Source organism: Oncorhynchus nerka, linkage group LG15 (genome assembly GCF_034236695.1).
Source record: "Oncorhynchus nerka isolate Pitt River linkage group LG15, Oner_Uvic_2.0, whole genome shotgun sequence".
NCBI lineage: Eukaryota > Metazoa > Chordata > Actinopteri > Salmoniformes > Salmonidae > Oncorhynchus > Oncorhynchus nerka.
The window spans coordinates 12,065,308-12,083,155 of NC_088410.1; the positions used below are offsets into that span (position 1 = coordinate 12,065,308).

The window sequence follows — 17,848 nt, forward strand, 5'->3', positions numbered from 1 at the left end:
CTACACACTTATATGACCCCTCTGTGGACAGATGTGTTCTCTGTTTTGCTCTATGATGCCCACAAGCTTCACAAGACTCGTCTGAAGGTCCCCGATACCAGTTTTAAAATAATAATGTGTTATGGAAATAGGAACTAAACTAAACTAAGGGAATAAATAGGGTACTAGAGGGTAACTAGCAATGTCTATTTGCTGACATAAAAAAGCAGCGTTTGGAGAAAAAAAATGATATGTGGATGAATGTCATGCTAAGACAAACTATAAAGGGAATTAAATGGCTACAGTTGAATTTTAGTTATTTTTAGTTATTTAATGAAATGTTGTTTTTAGGAAAGGGGTATTTTTTAATGTACCAGGGTAACTGCCCCTCTCTAAACAAGTGGATTCATTATCTTAAGGCTTTCTTACTTGCATATTTAAGAAACAGCTATAGGTCTAACATTGGAATATATCTACAACTTTTTCAAAATGTAAAAAGATTTGATCAACTTACCACAAAATCATTTTAATGAAATATCTCCAAAAGTTGTGATGAGACAAAGGACATTTTTGTTGAGTAAGAGCAGTGGAAGCCAGGGAAAGTGTTTGTTGAGTAAGAGCAGTGGAAGCCAGGGAAAGTGTTTGTTGAGTAAGAGCAGTGGAAGCCAGGGAAAGTGTTTGTTGAGTAAGAGCAGTGGAAGCCAGGGAAAGTGTTTGTTGAGTAAGAACAGTGGAAACCAGGGAAAGTGTTGGGATTTCTTTTTATGGTGACATCTTCTGGTCTTAAAGTGAATTTCCTGATCTTTATTATATCTCTCATATATAGGACAGACACTTCAGGAACAAACTCATTTTAGATTATTGGGGGGGATTATTTGTTCCATGTAGTGAATATGTTATTGAACATGTTTCAATTGGCTAATAGCAGTAATGCCAAATTCAATGTTTCATCCAATAATTTTCCTTTATATTTTTTTGATACAGGATCGGTGTCCCTTCCACGGGACGGGCGAGCTAACGAAGGTTAATGCGATTAGCATGTGGTTGTAAGTAACAAGAACATTTCCCAGGACATAGACATATCTGGTATTGGCAGAAAGTTTACATTCTTGTTCATCTAACTGCACTGTCACATTAACAGTAGCTATTACAAAGAAATAATACCATGCTATTGTTTGAGGAGAGTGCACAATTTTGAACAATGAAAGTTATTAATAAACAAATTAGGCAGATTTGGGAAGTCTTGATAAAAAATTTGGAACAGAAATGCAATGGTTCATTGGATCAGTCTAAAACTTTGCACATACACTGATGGCATCCAGTGGACAAAATCTAAATTGCAGCTGGGCTGGAATAATACATTATGACATTTCTGATGGTACATAAAAAATACAAAAGAAAGATTGTTTTTTCTTTGTATTATCTTTTACCATATCTCTTGTGTTATATTCTACTACATTAATTTCATATTTCCACAAACGTCAAAGTGTCTCCTTTCAAATGGTACCAAGAATATGCATATCCTTGCTTCAGGACCTGAGCTACAGGCAGTTAGATTTGGGTATGTCATTTTAGGCGAAAATTGAAAAAAAAGGCATTAATCCTCTATGGGATCTGTGTCCCCCCACGGGACGGTTGAGCTAATGTGCACTAATATGATTAGCATGATGTTGTAAGTAACAAGAACAAATTATTGTTAACCTCTTACTCCTACCCTCTACTTTTTTGAACATTTTGTTAAAAATCGCGCAACATTTCAGCGCCCTGCTACTCATGCCAGGAATATAGTACGTTCATATGGTTAGAATGTGTGGATAGAAAACACTCGGACGTTTTTAAAACTGGTTAAATCACGACTGTGGCTATAACATAACGTGCGTTACATCGGAAAGCGCAGGAAAACCTGATCACAGAAAATGGAAATAAATATCCTTGCGCCACTTCCAGCAATTGTTCACAGTGAGCCGAATTAGATAAGACCGAGGATTCAACTCCCACAGCATCCCCATGTTGTCTAGAGTCTTGTGAATTGAATCATCTTTGATTCTTGGTTGAACCGAATCAGGGGAACCACTTACCTCCAGTCTCCGCCCAGATCATTTGGAAGAGCTCTCTCGTGAAATTTTTTCCAAGACGACAGCTAATGATTTTTACATCGCCTCCTGATGATTTTTATCGCTTATTAACGTTTACTAATACCTAAAGTAGCATTACAAACGTATTTCGAAGTGTTTTGTGAAAGTTTATCGTCTACTTTTTGAATTTTAAAAAATTACGTTACGTTGTGAAAACGCTGTTTTTCGTTTATCACACAGTCTACATATAACGATATCTTGGCTTTATATGGCCCGATTTAATCGAAATAAAGACCCAATAGTGTTTATGGGACATCTAGGAGTGCCAACAAAGAAGATGGTGAAAGGTAATGACTGTTTTCTATTTTATTGTGCGGTTTGTGTAACGCCGAAATGCTAATTATTTTGTTTACGTCCCCTGCGTGGCCTTTGTGTTGTAGTGTATTGGTGCATGCTATCAGATAATAGCTTCTCATGCTGTCCCCGAAAAGCATTTTAAAAATCTGACTTGTTGCCTGGATTCACAACGAGTGTAGCTTTAATTCGATACCCTGCATGTGTATTTTAATGAACGTTTGAGTTTTAACTAATACTATTAGCATTTAGCGTAGCGCATTTGGATTTCCAGAGCTCTAATTGGGACGCAAGCGTCTCAGGTAGAAGCAAGAGGTTCCCAACTACACTGTCCAATTTACAGTAGCTATTACAGTAAAAATAATACCAGGCTATTGTTGGAGGAGAGTGCACAACAACAAAACAATTTTATCATGGCAACTGGTTTGATATATTCACCTCTGAAGGTTTATAATGTTCTTACAGTCAGTAATCTTGCGCTGATATGTCATCCTGAGGGTCCCCGAGATAAAATGTAGCATAGTTTTGCATGATAAAATCTATTTGTAGGAACTGGGTTCTAGTTTCAACACCCTGCTGTGTCAATCTAAAACTTTGCACATGCACTGCTGCCATCTCGTGGCCCAAATCTAAATTGTGCCTTGACTCCAAAGTGTAATAATGGCTTTTCTCTTGCATTTCAAAGATGATGGAACATCTTTTAACAGATCTAATGTGTTATATTCTCCTACATTAATTTCACATTTCCACAGACTACAAAGTGTTTTATTTCAAATGGTATCAAGAATATGCCTATTTTAACGAGGCTATTTGATCAGCATATCGATTGCGCCACCCGGAATGGCATAACCCTGGATCATTGTTATTCTATCTTCCGCGACGCATATAAGGCCATCCCCTGCCCTCTTTTCGGAAAAGGTGACCACGACACCATTTTGTTGCTCCCAGCCTATAGACAGAAACTAAAACAGGAAGCACCCGTGCTCAGGTCTGGTCAACGCTGGTCTGACCAATCAGATTCCACGCTTCAAGATTGCTTCGATCACGTGGACTGGGATATGTTCCGCATAGCGTCGAACAACAACATTGATGAATACGCTGATTCTGTGAGCGAGTTTATTACCAAGTGCATCGGTGATGTTGCACCCACAGCGTCTATTAAAAAATTTACCAACCAGAAACCGTGGATTGATGGCAGCATTCGCGCAAAACTGAAAGCTCAAACCACTGCATTTAACTTGTTGGTGACAGGGGGAAGTATTTTCACGTCCGGATGAAATGCATGCCCAAATTCAACTGCCTGCTACTCATCCCCAGAAGATAAGATATGCATATTATTAGTAGATCTGGATAGAAAACATGTTTCTAAAACTGTTTGAATCATGTCTATGAGTATAACAGAACTTATTTGGCAGGCGAAACCCAGAGGACAAACCATTCAGACTTTTTTTTTTTGAGGTCACTCTCTTTTCAATGGGTTTTCATTGGGAATCCAGATTTCTAAATGAGTTCCTACCACTTCTACTGGATGTCACCAGTCTTTAGAAATTGGTTGAGGTTTTTCCTTTGTGTAAGGAAGAAGTAGCCCTGTTCAGAACGAGGGTCACTTGTAGTGTACTGTTAGATAGAGGCGCGTGACCAGAAAGCTAGCTACAGTTTGTTTTCCTCCGGTATTGAACACAGATCATCTCATCTTAAATTTGATTGATTATTTACGTAAAAAAATACCTAAAGTTATATTACAAAAGTAGTTTGAAATATTTTGGCAAAGTTTACAGGTAACTTTTGAGATATTTTGTAGTCACGTTGCGCAAGTTGGAACCGGTGTTTTTCTGGATCAAACGTGCCAAATAAATGGATATTTTGTATATATATCGACGGAATTAATCGAACAAAAGGACCATTTGTGATGTTTATGGGACATATTGGAGTGCCAACAGAAGAAGCTCGTCAAAGGTAAGGCATGAATTATATTTTTATTTCTGCGTTTTGTGTCGCGCCTGCAGGGTTGAAATATGCTTTTCTCTCTTTGTTTACGGAGGTGCTATCCTCAGATAATAGCATATTTTGCTTTCGCCGAAAAGCCTTTTTGAAATCTGACGTTGGCTGGATTCACAGCAAGTGTAGCTTTAATTTGGTATCTTGCATGTGGGATTTAAGAAAGTTTGATTTTTAAAGTAATTTATTGGAATTTGGAGCTCTGCATTTTCCCTGTCATTTTGCCAGACGCTAGCGTCCCACATATCCCAGAGAGGTTTTAATCAGGGCAAGGTGACTGGAAACATGACCGAATACAAATAGTGTAGATGTTCCCTCCTCAAGGCAATCGAACAAGCTAAGCGTCAGTATAGAGACAAAGTGGAGTCGCAATTCAACGGCTCAGACACGAGAGGTATGTGGCAGGGTCTACAGTCAATCACAGACTACAAAAGAAAAACCAGCCCGTCGCGGACCACGATGTCTTGCTCCCAGACAAACTAAACAACTTCTTTGCTCGCTTTGTGGACAATACAGTGCCACTGACATGGCCCGCTACCAAACCCTGCGGGCTCTCCTTCATTGCAGCCAACGTGAGTAAAACATGTTAAACGTGTTAACCCTCGAAAGGCTGCAGGCCCAGACAGCATCCCCAGCCGCGTCCTCAGAGCATGCGCAGACCAGCTGGCTGGTGTGTTTACGGACATATTCAATCAATCCTTATCCCAGTCTGCTGTTCCCACATGCTTCAAGAGGGCCACCATTGTTCCTGTTCCCAAGAAAGCTAAGGTAACTGAGCTAAATGACTACTGCCCCGTAGCACTCTTTTCCGTCATCATGAAGTGCTTTGAGAGGCGAGTCAACGACCATATCACCTCCACCCTACCTGACACCCCAGACCCACTCCAATTTGCTTACCGCCCCAATAGGTCCACAGATGACGCAATCGCAATCGCAATCACACTGCACACTGCACACTGCCCTAACCCATCTGGACAAGAGGAATGCCTATGTAAGAATGCTGTTCATCGACTACAGCTCAGAATTTAACACCATAGTACCCTCCAAACTCATCATTAAGCTTGAGACCCTGGGTCTCGACCCCGCCCTGTTCAACAGGGTCCTGGACTTCCTGCCGGGCCGCCCCCAGGTGGTGAGTATTGGTAACAAAATCTTCACTCCGCTGAGAGGGTGCGTTCTCAGCCCTCTCCTGTACTCCCTGTTCACCCATGTCTGCGTGGCCATGCACGCCGCCATCTCAATCATCACGTTTGCAGACGACATTACAGTGGTAGTCTTGATTACCAACAACGACGAGACGGCCTACAGGGAGGAGGTGAGGGCCCTTGGAGTTTGGTGTCAGGAAAATAACCTCACACTCAATGTCAACCAAACAAAGGAGATGAATCGTGGACTTCAGGAAACAGCAGATGGAGCAGCCCCCTATCCACATCGACGGGACAGTAGTGGAGAGGGTGGAAAGTTTCAAGTTCCTCGGTGTACACATCACAGACAAACTGAATTGCTCCAACCACACAGACAGCGTGGTGAAGAAGGCGCAGCAGCGCCTCTTCAACCTCAGGAGGCTGAAGAAATTTGGCTTGTCACCAAAAACACTCACAAACTTTTACAGATGCACAATCGAGAGCGTCCTTTTGGGCTGTATCACCACCTGGTACGGCAATTGCTCTGCCCACAACCGTAAGGCTCTCCAGAGGGTAGTGAGTTCTGCGCATTGCATCACCGGGGGCAAACTACCTGCCCTCCAGGACACCTACACCATGCAATGTCACAGGAAGGCCAAAAAGATCATCAAGGACAACAACCACCCGAGCCACTGCCTGTTCACCCCGCTATCATCCAGAAGGTGAGGTCAGTACAGGAGCATCAAAGCGGGGACCGAGAGACTGAAAAACAGCTTCTATCTCAAGGCCATCAGACTGTTAAACAGCCATCATTAACATTGAGTGTGTCACGCCCTGATCTTAGAGAGCCATTTTATTTCTCTATTTGGTTAGGTCAGGGTGGGATGTGGGGTGGACATTCTATGTTTTGTTTTCTATGTTTCTGTATTTCTATGTTTTGGCCGGGTATGGTTCTCAATTAGGGACAGCTGTCTAATGTTGTCTCTGATTGAGAATCATACTTAGGCAGCCTTTTTTCCCACCTAATGTGTGGGTAATTATTGTTTTCTGTGTGTCTTTGTGTGCACGTCGGTTGCGTCACGGTCATTGCTGTTTACCTGTTTGTTAAGGTTTGTTAAGGTTTCACTCCTATTAAAAGATGTGGAACGACATGCACACTGCGCCTTGGTTGATTTATGCCTGGGAGTTTGAGGATAGCGAGCGTGACAGAGTGGCTGCTGCCAACATACTGACTCAACTCTAGCCACATTAATAAATGGAAAATTGATGTAATAAATGTATCACTAGCCTAGTCCTAGTCCATGGAGAGTAAGAGCACCTCCTCCCAGCTGCCCACTGCACTGAGACTAGGAACACTGTCACCACCGATAAATCCACGATAATTGAGAATTTCAATAAGCTTTTTTCTACGGATGGCCATGCTTTCCACCTGGCTACCCCTATCCCGGTCAACTGCCCTGTCCCCCCACAGCAACTCGCCCAAGCCTCCCCCATTTCTCCTTCACCCAAATCCAGATGGCTGATGTTCTGAAAGAGCTGCAAAATCTGGACCCCTTACAAATCAGCCGAGCTAGAGAATCTGGACCCTCTCTTTCTAAAATGATCTACCGAAATTTTTGCAACCCCTACTACTAGCCTGTTCAACCTCTCTTTCGTATCGTCTGAGATCCCCAAAGATTGGAAATCTGCTGCGGTCATCCCCCTCTTCAAAGGGGTGGACACTCTAGACCCAAACTGCCACAGACCTACATCTATCCTACCCTGCCTTTCTAAGGTCATCGAAAGCCAAGTTAACAAACAGATCACCGACCATTTTGAATCCCACCGCACCTTCTCCGCTATGCAATCTGGTGTCTGAGCTGGTCATGGGTGCACCTCAGCCACACTCAAGGTCCTAAACGGTATCATAACCGCCATTGACAAGAGACAATACTGTGCAGCCGTATTCATCGGTCTAACCAAGGCTTTCGACTCTGTCAATCACCACATTCTTATCGGCAGACTCAACGGCCTTGGTTTCTCAAATGATTGCCTCGCCTGGTTCACCAAGTACTTCTCTGATAGAGTTCAGTGTGTCAAATCTGAGGGCCTGTTGTCCGGACCTCTGGCAGTCTCTATGGGAGTGTCACAGGGTTCAATTCTCGGGTCGACTCTCTTCTCTGTATACATCAATGATGTCGCTCTTGCTGCTGGTGATTCTCTGATCCACCTCTACGCAGACGACACCATTCTGTATACTTCTGGCCCTTCTATAGACATTGTGTTAACTAACCTCCAGACGAGCTTCAATACCATACAACTCTCCTTCTGTGGCCTCCAACTGCTCTTAAATGCAAGTAAAACTAAATGTTTTATTCCATGTGTATTATTGACTGTATGTTTTGTTTATTCCATGTGTATTATTGACTGTATGTTTGTTTATTCCATGTGTATTATTGACTGTATGTTTTGTTTATTCCATGTGTAACTCTGTGCTGTTGTATGTGTCAAACTGCTTTGCTTTATCTTGGCCAGGTCGCAGTTGTAAATGAGAACTTGTTCTCAACTACCCTACCTGTTTAAATAAAGGTGAAATAAAATTGCATTTAAAAAAAATGCAATACTCTGGTTTGTTGTTTTCTGAGAACATAATTCTGAGAATATCCCTTCAATTCCAGTGTAAAGAGTTAAAACTATAATTTTTATGTTATGGATGGTCAGTCCATACATCCATAGCTCAGTCTGAGAATTTGATAGAGGTTACATTTCCCTAGCCTCATCCCTCATCCTTCATCCCTCATTCTTCATCCCTCATCCCTCATCCTTCATCCCTCATCCCTCATCCTTCATCCCTCATCCCTCATCCTTCATCCCTCATCCTTCATCCCTCATCCCTCATCCTTCATCCCCCTCATCCTTCATCCCTCATCCCTCATCCCTCATCCTTCATCCCTCATCCATCATCCCTCATCCATCATCCCTCATCCTTCATCCCTCATCCCTCATCCTTCATCCCTCATCCCTCAAGAAAAGTGACCTCTTTGCTCGCTCCATTAATTAAAGAACAATATATTTCATGGTATGAAAAAGCTGTTTGCTGAGTAATAAGTCCACAGTCACAAAGTCTATGTAGGCCTACATGTTTTTAATCAATGCTCAACATTTTACCATGAAAATCATATTTTATGCATCACAGGAAAATGGTAAGACTTTGATCTTCAATACTTTGGTCTTGTTTATTCAGCAACTTCTTTTCCCTGTAAGAAGAAATAAATAATATAATGGATCAGTAATAATAATGAACATGATAAATATATGGATAGAATATAATGGATCAGTAATAATAATGAACATGATAAATATATGGATAGAATATAATGGATCAGAAATAATAATGAAAATGATAAATATATGGATAGAATATAATGGATCAGTAATAATAATGAACATGATAAATATATGGATAGAATATAATGGATCAGTAATAATAATGAACATGATAAATATATGGATAGAATATAATGGATCAGTAATAATAATCAACATGATTAATATATGGATAGACTTGGATAGAATATAATATATCAAGCATTTAGTGCTCTGTGCTCAGCTTGGATTTTCAATTTTGAAGTACCAACAGAATTAACCTTTCATTTTTTGCCCTTCCTGAAATGTGCTGCTTGGTGATCTTAAATACAGCTGAACCAGTGTAAAAGGTCAGTATTGACCTCTGAGAAGACTGAATCATAGGTGGTGATGATGTGGTCATATCTGAACATGAGTCAGGTACAGGTTTAGCAGCAGTTCTGTACCTTTCCAGAGTCACGGGTCTTGGCTCTGAGCTTGTTGACCTGAGTCTCAGCGATGTCAGCACGCTCCTCAGCCTCCTCCAGCTCATGCTGAACCTTCCTGAACTTAGACATGTGCTGGTTTGCTGCTTCCTCCTGGGTGAGGAAAAGAGAGGGAGAGCAGAACATCAGCATTTAAAGTTTGAAGCTTCAGGTAGGAAATTAATATTCTGTTTTTAAAGGGATTTAAAATAACAAATACAAAATAGACAGATTTAGGATAACAATGTATACAGGGAGCTGGATGATACAGCAGAGGAAGTGAGTGGCAGAACAGGGGATCAAACCACTGCCTCCAGCACGATCACTAGACCAGCCCCTGGTGCAGCAAATTCATATTCAACCCCATCTCCTTTAAGTTTGTAATGCATAGGAGGCTCTCAGAAATGTGCATAATTTCACCAGAAATTACTTGCACTATCAATTGTCGTTGTTGACTGATATGCTGGAGAAACACTTACTTCAAACTAAATTGTATGGACATTAAGTATTGTAATGTTTACTAGGGATAAACATTTTAGTTTTTGAATTTCTGCATTCAGTGTATTTGACTCAGTATGTTCTTACCGCTTCCTCAGAATGCCTCTTGTAGGCCTTCACTTTCATCTGCAGCTTATCTACCAGGTCCTGAAGTCTGCCAACGTTCTTCTTATCCTCCTCAGTCTGTGGGAGAAGATCAAATCACTGTCAGTATAGTTTTATACACAAACCTGTCTGTGTAAGTATCAAGTGAGTGAAGAATGCACTTTCTCTTACCTGGTAAGTGAGCTCCTTGACTCTGCGCTCATACTTGCGGACTCCCTTGACTGAGTCTGCACCTCTTCTCTGCTCGGCCTCCACCTCAGTCTCGAGCTCACGCACCTTTGTGGAACAAATACATTTAGGCATTTGTTTGAGGTGGTGAAACAAATCTTTGTAAAACAGAGGATGAGTCTTCTACCCAGTCAAGGAGGCACAATTGTTGTCTTTCATTATGTACTTTTCCAAAGTGGAAGTGGTTCCCAAAGCGGAATTTACACTTAAATTTGTTCATGAATATTGCTAGCAACAACAGATTTAAACTACCAAGGATCTGTGGAACAAGATTAGAATGTCCAATACAATGTAATATTATTCATCCACTGTTAATGTTCTTAACCCCTAGATGTACAACATGGACCTGGGAGGCTCACAGGGATAGTGGTAGGCACATTATTCCAACAATTATTTAAAAAAATTAAACTCAATTCTTCTTGTAGTTATAATATATATGACTCTTTTTTTATTTGACCGATTTTGTCGTGCATTTAGCAGTGCATGTTGCAGTACCAGTATGGCCAATAGAGGCCGCCACTCGCCTGTTTGAATGTAATGAGTTTGCCACAGCAAGACAGAAGCACCGACATAAATACTTTTCTATGTCTTTATTTTTAAGGTAAGCGAGTGTGAAAGCACCATATTCTAGAGAGTAATGTTTGTTAAGATGTTATGTTTTCATGTTTTTATGAACTTAAGAAAATCCTGTTTATGAAGGGGTCCCTGATGCAAAGACATTTGGGAACTCCTGATCTAGGTGGGTTAATGAGAGAACTCCTGATCTAGGTGGGTTAATGAGAGAACTCCTGATCTAGGTGGGTTAATGAGAGAACTCCTGATCTAGGTGGGTTAATGAGAGAACTCCTGATCTAGGTGGGTTAATGAGAGAACTCCTGATCTAGGTGGGTTAATGAGAGAACTCCTGATCTAGGTGGGTTAATGAGAGAACTCCTGATGTAGGTGGGTTAATGAGAGAACTCCTGATCTAGGTGGGTTAATGAGAGAACTCCTGATCTAGGTGGGTTAATGAGAGAACTCCTGATCTAGGTGGGTTAATGAGAGAACTCCTGATCTAGGTGGGTTAATGAGAGAACTCCTGATCTAGGTGGGTTAATGAGAGAACTCCTGATCTAGGTGGGTTAATGAGAGAACTCCTGATCTAGGTGGGTTAATGAGAGAACTCCTGATCTAGGTGGGTTAATGAGAGAACTCCTGATCTAGGTGGGTTAATGAGAGAACTCCTGATCTAGGTGGGTTAATGAGAGAACTCCTGATCTAGGTGGGTTAATGAGAGAACTCCTGATCTAGGTGGGTTAATGAGAGAACTCCTGAACTAGGTGGGTTAATGAGAGAACTCCTGATCTAGGTGGGTTAATGAGAGAACTCCTGATCTAGGTGGGTTAATGAGAGAACTCCTGATCTAGGTGGGTTAATGAGAGAACTCCTGATCTAGGTGGGTTAATGAGAGAACTCCTGATCTAGGTGGGTTAATGAGAGAACTCCTGATCTAGGTGGGTTAATGAGAGAACTCCTGATCTAGGTGGGTTAATGAGAGACAGTAATTACAAAATGCTCCAGTGTATTTTACATGATCAAATACATTTCCAGCAAACTGTTTTTTAATCCATCCCCAAATCCACCCTGCTGGTAACTCACCCTGGACTCCAGTTTCTGGAGCTGCTTCTTGCCTCCCTTCATGGCCAGATTCTCAGCCTCATCCAGGCGGTGCTGCAGGTCCTTGACTGTGATCTCCAGGTTCTTCTTCATCCTCTCCAGGTGAGAACTGGTGTCCTGCTCCTTCTTCAGCTCCTCAGCCATCATGGCCGCCTGGAATAGTAGTTTGTTTAATTCATGCACCAATTGGCACCAATCATAACGTCTCTGAGATCTTTGTTGTTCTTAACCAGCCCAGCTATCATTTCTCTTGAGGACAAATCAAGTTGATGTAATTCAAAGACTCACATCAGTGATTGCCTTTTTGGCCTTCTCCTCTGCATTCCTGGCCTCCTGGACGATGTCGTCCACCTCTCCCTGCACCTGCACCAGGTCAGTCTCCAGCTTCTTCTTGGTGTTCAGAAGGCTGGTGTTCTGAATGAGGAAACAATACTATTTGTTTAGCTTTAAAGAGAATTTACAAGATTGAAATGATTAAACTCTCAATGCAAGCATTGTTGAATTCAAGGTGTGTTTAAACAGTATGCTTGGTTGGAAATGGCTTTTGACCCATACCTGGGAGTGCAGCAGTCCAACACGCTCGCTGGCGTCTACCAGCTCAGTCTCAGCCACTTTGCGGCCTCTCTCTGTCTGCTCCAGAGCAACTCTCAGCTCCTCGATTTCAGCCACCATCAGGCCGTTTCTGCGCTCCACCATGGCTGCCTGCTCCTTCATGTCTTCTGCGACACGGACGGCATCATCAAGGTGCAATTGGGCATCCTGGGGTTCACAATGACATACGTTCATTAGGACTTGTAGAAGTAGGGGTCATAGGATCGATCAGTGATAGAAATGTTCACTGGGAAGAATTTCCCCAGTATCCCTACCTTTCTACAGTGCATTGTCCACTCTATTCAATTCCTCTGTTCTATTCTTTTCTACAGATTCACAAACAAATCCCTCTCCATGTTCATGTATTTGAGCCTGATGTCCCAGTCCCTTTACCTTGAGCTGTCCCTGGACGTTCCTCAGCTGTTTCTGGGCCTCAGCGGCCTGCCTGTTGGAGTGGCTCAGCTGGATCTCCATCTCGTTCAGGTCTCCCTCCATCTTCTTCTTCACCCTCAGGGCATCATTCCTGCTCCTGACCTCAGAGTCCAGGGTGCTCTGCATGGAGTCAACCACCCTCTGGCTGTTCCTCTTGATCTGCTCCATCTCCTCGTCCTTCTCAGCGATCTTCCTGTCCACCTCACCCTTGATCTGGTTCAGCTCCAGCTGCACACGCAGAATCTTGGATTCCTCGTGCTCCAGTGTTCCCTGAACAAACAGAAGCAGTCAGGCCAATTGTGTTCAATACATTTGGATGTAGGAATTAAATATATATGACTACAATTAACTCCATTACAGAGAGTATTTCACTATAGCTGGCATTGGTTAGTTAACACTGCTTTCCCCATCAAACAGCTGTAGTTTGTACCTCAGCCTCCTCCAGAGCGGTCTGGATCTCAGACTTCTCTGTCTCCACGGTCTTCTTGGCCTTCTCCAGCTCATGGATGCTCTTGCCAGTCTCTCCGATCTGCTCAGTCAGGTCAGAGATCTCCTCTGTGCACACACACGAGAAGATTAGACTTGGGGGAGTTTCAGTGGATATGCCAATGTGCTGAATTTGACATTAAATCATATTAACAGTTAATTAATTAACAGCTCTTCATAGGATCTTGTAAATCTAATCGCCAACCACTTATTTGGAATGTTCAAAGGAATACCAACTACAAGTAAAATATATACAAATTATACTGTATATGACAATTCTGAAATGTTGTAAAATTAACATGGCTTTTCTGAAATGGTGTAATATTAAAGTTGATGATTACAGTTCCCTCCATTTCCAAAACACTAGTCAAATATGAGCCAAATAGAACTGCTGTCAAATGCTCACGTTGCAGGTTCTTGTTCTCTCTCTTCAGAGTCTCCAGATGATCCAGAGCCTCCTCGTAGGAGTTCTTCATCTTGAAGAGCTCAGTGCTCATAGAGCGAGCCTCCTTCTGAGCTCCTTCCAGCTCAGCCTGGCCCTCCTCATACTTCTGCTTCCACTCTGCCAGAACCTAGGAGAATCCATGGGATTTTCATTAGAAGTCGAAGATGACGAGTTTTTAAATTAGAAATATGCAACAATTTGATAAAAAATATAGGTTTATTCATTTTCACCTTGTCAAAGTTCCTCTGCTTCTTGTCGAGGTTGGCGGCCAATGCGTTGGCTCTCTCAACATCAATCATGAGGTCCTCCACCTCTCCCTGCAGCCTCTGCTTGGTCTTCTCCAGAGAGCCGCACTTGGAGTTGGTCGCCTCAATGGTCTCCTCAGCATCCTGAAGACGCTGGGCCAGCTTCTTCCTATAGGACAACAGAGGGTGGTTTTGTGGTGGAATTTTTGAATTTTGACAGACAATACATATTGATGTAACATTTTCTCAGAGCCCCCTACCACCCTCACCATCCACACCATATTTGAGTTTTTGTGTTGCGTGCGACTCACTTGGCCTCCTCCAACTCCTCTGTGCGCTGGATAGCATCAGTTTCATACTTAGTCCTCCACTGAGCCACCTCACTGTTGGCCTTGGACATGCCGCGTTGCAGCTCTGCCTTGGCCTCCTGCTCCTCCTCAAACTGCTCCCTCAGGAGGTCACAGTCATGGCGGGCAGACTGGACACCGTGGGCCAGTGCATTTTTAGCCTGTGAGAAAGAAAGAAAGAAAGACAAAGAGAGATGTGAGAGAAAATAAAACAAATTATGGTAGGAGTCTCTGAAGGTGGAGAGACAGTAGGAGTCTCTGAGGGTGGTGAGACAGTAGGAGTCTCTGAGGGTGGAGAGACAGTAGGAGTCTCTGAGGGTGGAGAGACAGTTGAAGTCTCTGAGGGTGGAGAGACAGTAGAAGAGTCTGAGGGTGGTGTAGTCACCGTCTATGTAAAGATACGGCTCTAAACTCTCCATTTTGGGTCCCTTACCTTGACCTCCTCCTCAATCGCCCTCTTCAGCTCCTCCACCTGCTGGGTGAAGGCCTGTTTTCCTCTGGTCAGCTGAGACACCAGAGCTTCCTTCTCCTCCAACTGGCGACCAAACTCACCTGCAGGGACAGAGGAACATCTTGTTAATAGGGTCACTGTTTTCTAAGATTGAAAATGGATTCTGAGGTATCATAGGGCAATGTTAGGTGGTGAATAGTACAGTAGAAACTATGTGGATATAGCCCATAATACATGTTGTGTTCTACTGAAGGAAAGCATTGGCTTGTTGTTCATTGTTGATGGTACCATTTTCTGTCAGGAGTCTGGCTCTCTGTCCGCTGATGTCATTGACCTGGCGAACATTCTCATCATTCTTAGTCTTGAGCTCACTCAGCTGGTCCTCAAGAGTACGGCACATCTTCTCCAGATTGCCCTGTTTGTATAACGTGTTCCATCATTACTTTATATATGTGACTCCTGTCAACTTCAGGTCACTTGAATGGTGATGTAGTTGACCCTCCTCAACACTGCTTGATCAAAACATCACTACTCACCTTAGCCTTGGCGACGGCCTCCATGTTGCTAGAGAGGTCATCAATCTCCATCTTGTACTCGCTCTTCTCCTTCTCCAGCTTCTGCTTGACGCGCTGCAGGTTGTCGATCTGCTCCCCGAGCTCAGCCACACTGTCGGCCTGCTTCTTGCGCAGAGCGGCGGCTGTGGCCTCATGCTGCAGGGTGGACTCTTCAAGATCACGACGCAGCTTCTGGAACTCAGCCTCACGCTTCTTGTTCATCTCAATCTGAGCAGCAGTGGCGCCTCCGGCCTCCTCCAGCCTCTCGCTGATCTCCTCAAGTTCCCTGGAGAGATCGGCCCTCTGCTTCTCAACCTTAGCCCTGGCAGCACGCTCAGCCTCAATTTCCTCCTCCAGCTCCTCAATACGGGCCTAGAACAGGTGTAAAAGCAGGGGGATGAACACTACAATACAGTTTAAACAATTGAAACTCACAAAATTATAATAGTATGTATATTTTTCATAAATGTGTTAAGACAAGTATAGTTACACTAATTTATTCAGCAGACAGCGTTCCATGCAGGAACAAAAACCACAATGTTAATAAGCACCATCTTTACAACTTTTGGAAGCACTAGTAAACAGCATCACCTTCCAACCTACTCAGCCATCAGAAGCCACCGGGAAAAATGTTTGCTTCCAGAATAATGTTGTTAAGGAACTGATTCAAGTCTGTGCTTTTCTGTACTGGAGCTTATATCCTGTACTATACCTGGAGTTCCTTGATCTTCTTCTGCAGCTGAGCTCCCAGAGACTGTTCATCCTCAACCTTGCTGAGGAGCTGGGTGGTCTCAAACTCCTTCCTAAGAAACACAAATAGGTTGATTGCAGAGTTGGTTTTGTTTTGATAGTGTAAAGGCAGAGGATCATACCATTCACTTTGCTTGTAAGAATCTCCATGGAAATGCTAATTCATAATAACAAGTATTAGCCAAGAACAACCATTATAGCAGATAATACTGTAGTCATTTGTTTGTGTTTACTTCTTGATTTTCTCATCAGCTTGCTGCTTGTCATTCTCCAGGTCCATTATGGACTCCTGGGCCAGTTTCAGATCTCCCTCCAGCTTTCTCTTGGATCTCTCAAGGTCCATACGGAGCTTCTTCTCTTGCTCCAGAGAACCCTCAAGCTAGAAGATAAAAACACATATATTGTTAAAATCTAAACAACTGAAGATAATATAATCTTACATACTATCATGGCCAAAATGTCAAACTCCACTCACGTCGTCCACTTGCTGTTCCAGCTTGGTCTTGGCCTTGGTCAGAGTGTTGACTTTGTCCTCCTCTGCCTGCAGGTCATCCAGTGTCTGCTGGTGGGCCTCTTGGAGGGCTTTCTTCTCCTTGGTCAGCTTGGCAACACTCTCATCCATAGACGCCATCTCCTCTGTCAGGTTTTTAACCTGTAAATGGCCACAACATAATTATACTTCACCATAAAGGGGAGATTTAGTTTGTTAAATATTACATTCATTTAATTTAGATTAGAAATGTGTGAAACCATTTCTGCACTTTAGATTCAACACTAGATGGCAGTGTTCACCATGCCAATGTACTGAATGGAAGACATAAATGAGGGGGAGCAGAACATGCAATGAATGTTGGGAGTGCTGAAATTCTACTATTGTGTCTTAATATTTCCTGCACCCATAATACAACTTGATTTACCTTTCTGTTAAGATATGTTTTGAGTTGAATAATGTTTTGATTATTGTTGGTTAGACTGTCTATAGTAAGACACAAGACCTTGTTTTCAGTGGCGTGCTTCTCCTTCTCCACTTTGGCCAGGGTGAGCTCCAGGTCATCAATGTCCTTCTTCAGCTCAGAGCACTCATCCTCCAGCTTCCTCTTCTTGGCAGTCAACTCAGCATTGATCTCCTCCTCATCCTCCAGCCTCTCGGTCGTCTCTTTGAGCTTGGCCTCCTGCTGGATCTTGCTCTTGATGAGCCCCTCACACCTTTCCTCAGCATCGTTCAGACTTTCTCCTTCCTGGTTTCAGAACAGGATGAAAAATCAGAGGCCTGACTTTGTGTATCAAAATATACATTTTAGTCAAAGAGGTCAGAGCAAATCAATAGACATTCATGAAATACATAACGTGGGTAATAAAACTGTGTGAGTTAGACACATCCTTTACAGTGTGTTTATATGTGTGTGTGTATTCATGTGTATGTAAATGTGCCCTTCTGAAGGTCGTTGCTGACTCACAGATGCAACTTGGAGCGACAGGTCATTCTTCTCCTGCATCAGGGACACCAACTTCTCCTCCATTTGCTTCTTCGTGGACAGAGCCTTGGCCAGATCTGTCTTCATCTTCTCATAGTTCTCCTTCATGTTAGCCAGCTCCTTCTCAGTCTCAGCGCTCTGCAGCAGGGGCTTGATCTTGAAGTACAACTTCATCCATGGCCAGGTTTTGACATTCATGAATGAGCGGATGTTGTACTGGATGGCGAAGACAGACTCTCTGTTCAA

At 42.9% G+C, this 17,848-nt stretch overlaps 1 protein-coding gene across 1 annotated transcript in view; it reads right to left on the minus strand.

The window, feature by feature from the left end:
- Positions 1–8,637: 8,637 nt before the first annotated feature.
- The window catches only part of LOC115118551 (myosin heavy chain, fast skeletal muscle-like), an 18,773-nt gene continuing 9,562 nt past the window's right edge, over positions 8,638–17,848 (minus strand). The window contains exons 21-40 of the mRNA XM_065000963.1: positions 17,585–17,840; positions 17,123–17,365; positions 16,603–16,779; positions 16,361–16,506; positions 16,090–16,180; positions 15,360–15,749; positions 15,112–15,238; positions 14,806–14,924; positions 14,337–14,533; positions 14,011–14,194; positions 13,742–13,907; positions 13,280–13,404; positions 12,811–13,119; positions 12,382–12,585; positions 12,115–12,240; positions 11,809–11,979; positions 10,114–10,218; positions 9,925–10,020; positions 9,322–9,453; positions 8,638–8,766 (exon numbers count right to left, since the gene is read on the minus strand). Coding sequence (XP_064857035.1) covers positions 8,746–8,766; positions 9,322–9,453; positions 9,925–10,020; positions 10,114–10,218; positions 11,809–11,979; positions 12,115–12,240; positions 12,382–12,585; positions 12,811–13,119; positions 13,280–13,404; positions 13,742–13,907; positions 14,011–14,194; positions 14,337–14,533; positions 14,806–14,924; positions 15,112–15,238; positions 15,360–15,749; positions 16,090–16,180; positions 16,361–16,506; positions 16,603–16,779; positions 17,123–17,365; positions 17,585–17,840 — 3,385 coding nt within the window. The 3' untranslated portion in view covers positions 8,638–8,745. The remainder of the gene's footprint in view (positions 8,767–9,321; positions 9,454–9,924; positions 10,021–10,113; positions 10,219–11,808; positions 11,980–12,114; positions 12,241–12,381; positions 12,586–12,810; positions 13,120–13,279; positions 13,405–13,741; positions 13,908–14,010; positions 14,195–14,336; positions 14,534–14,805; positions 14,925–15,111; positions 15,239–15,359; positions 15,750–16,089; positions 16,181–16,360; positions 16,507–16,602; positions 16,780–17,122; positions 17,366–17,584; positions 17,841–17,848) is intronic.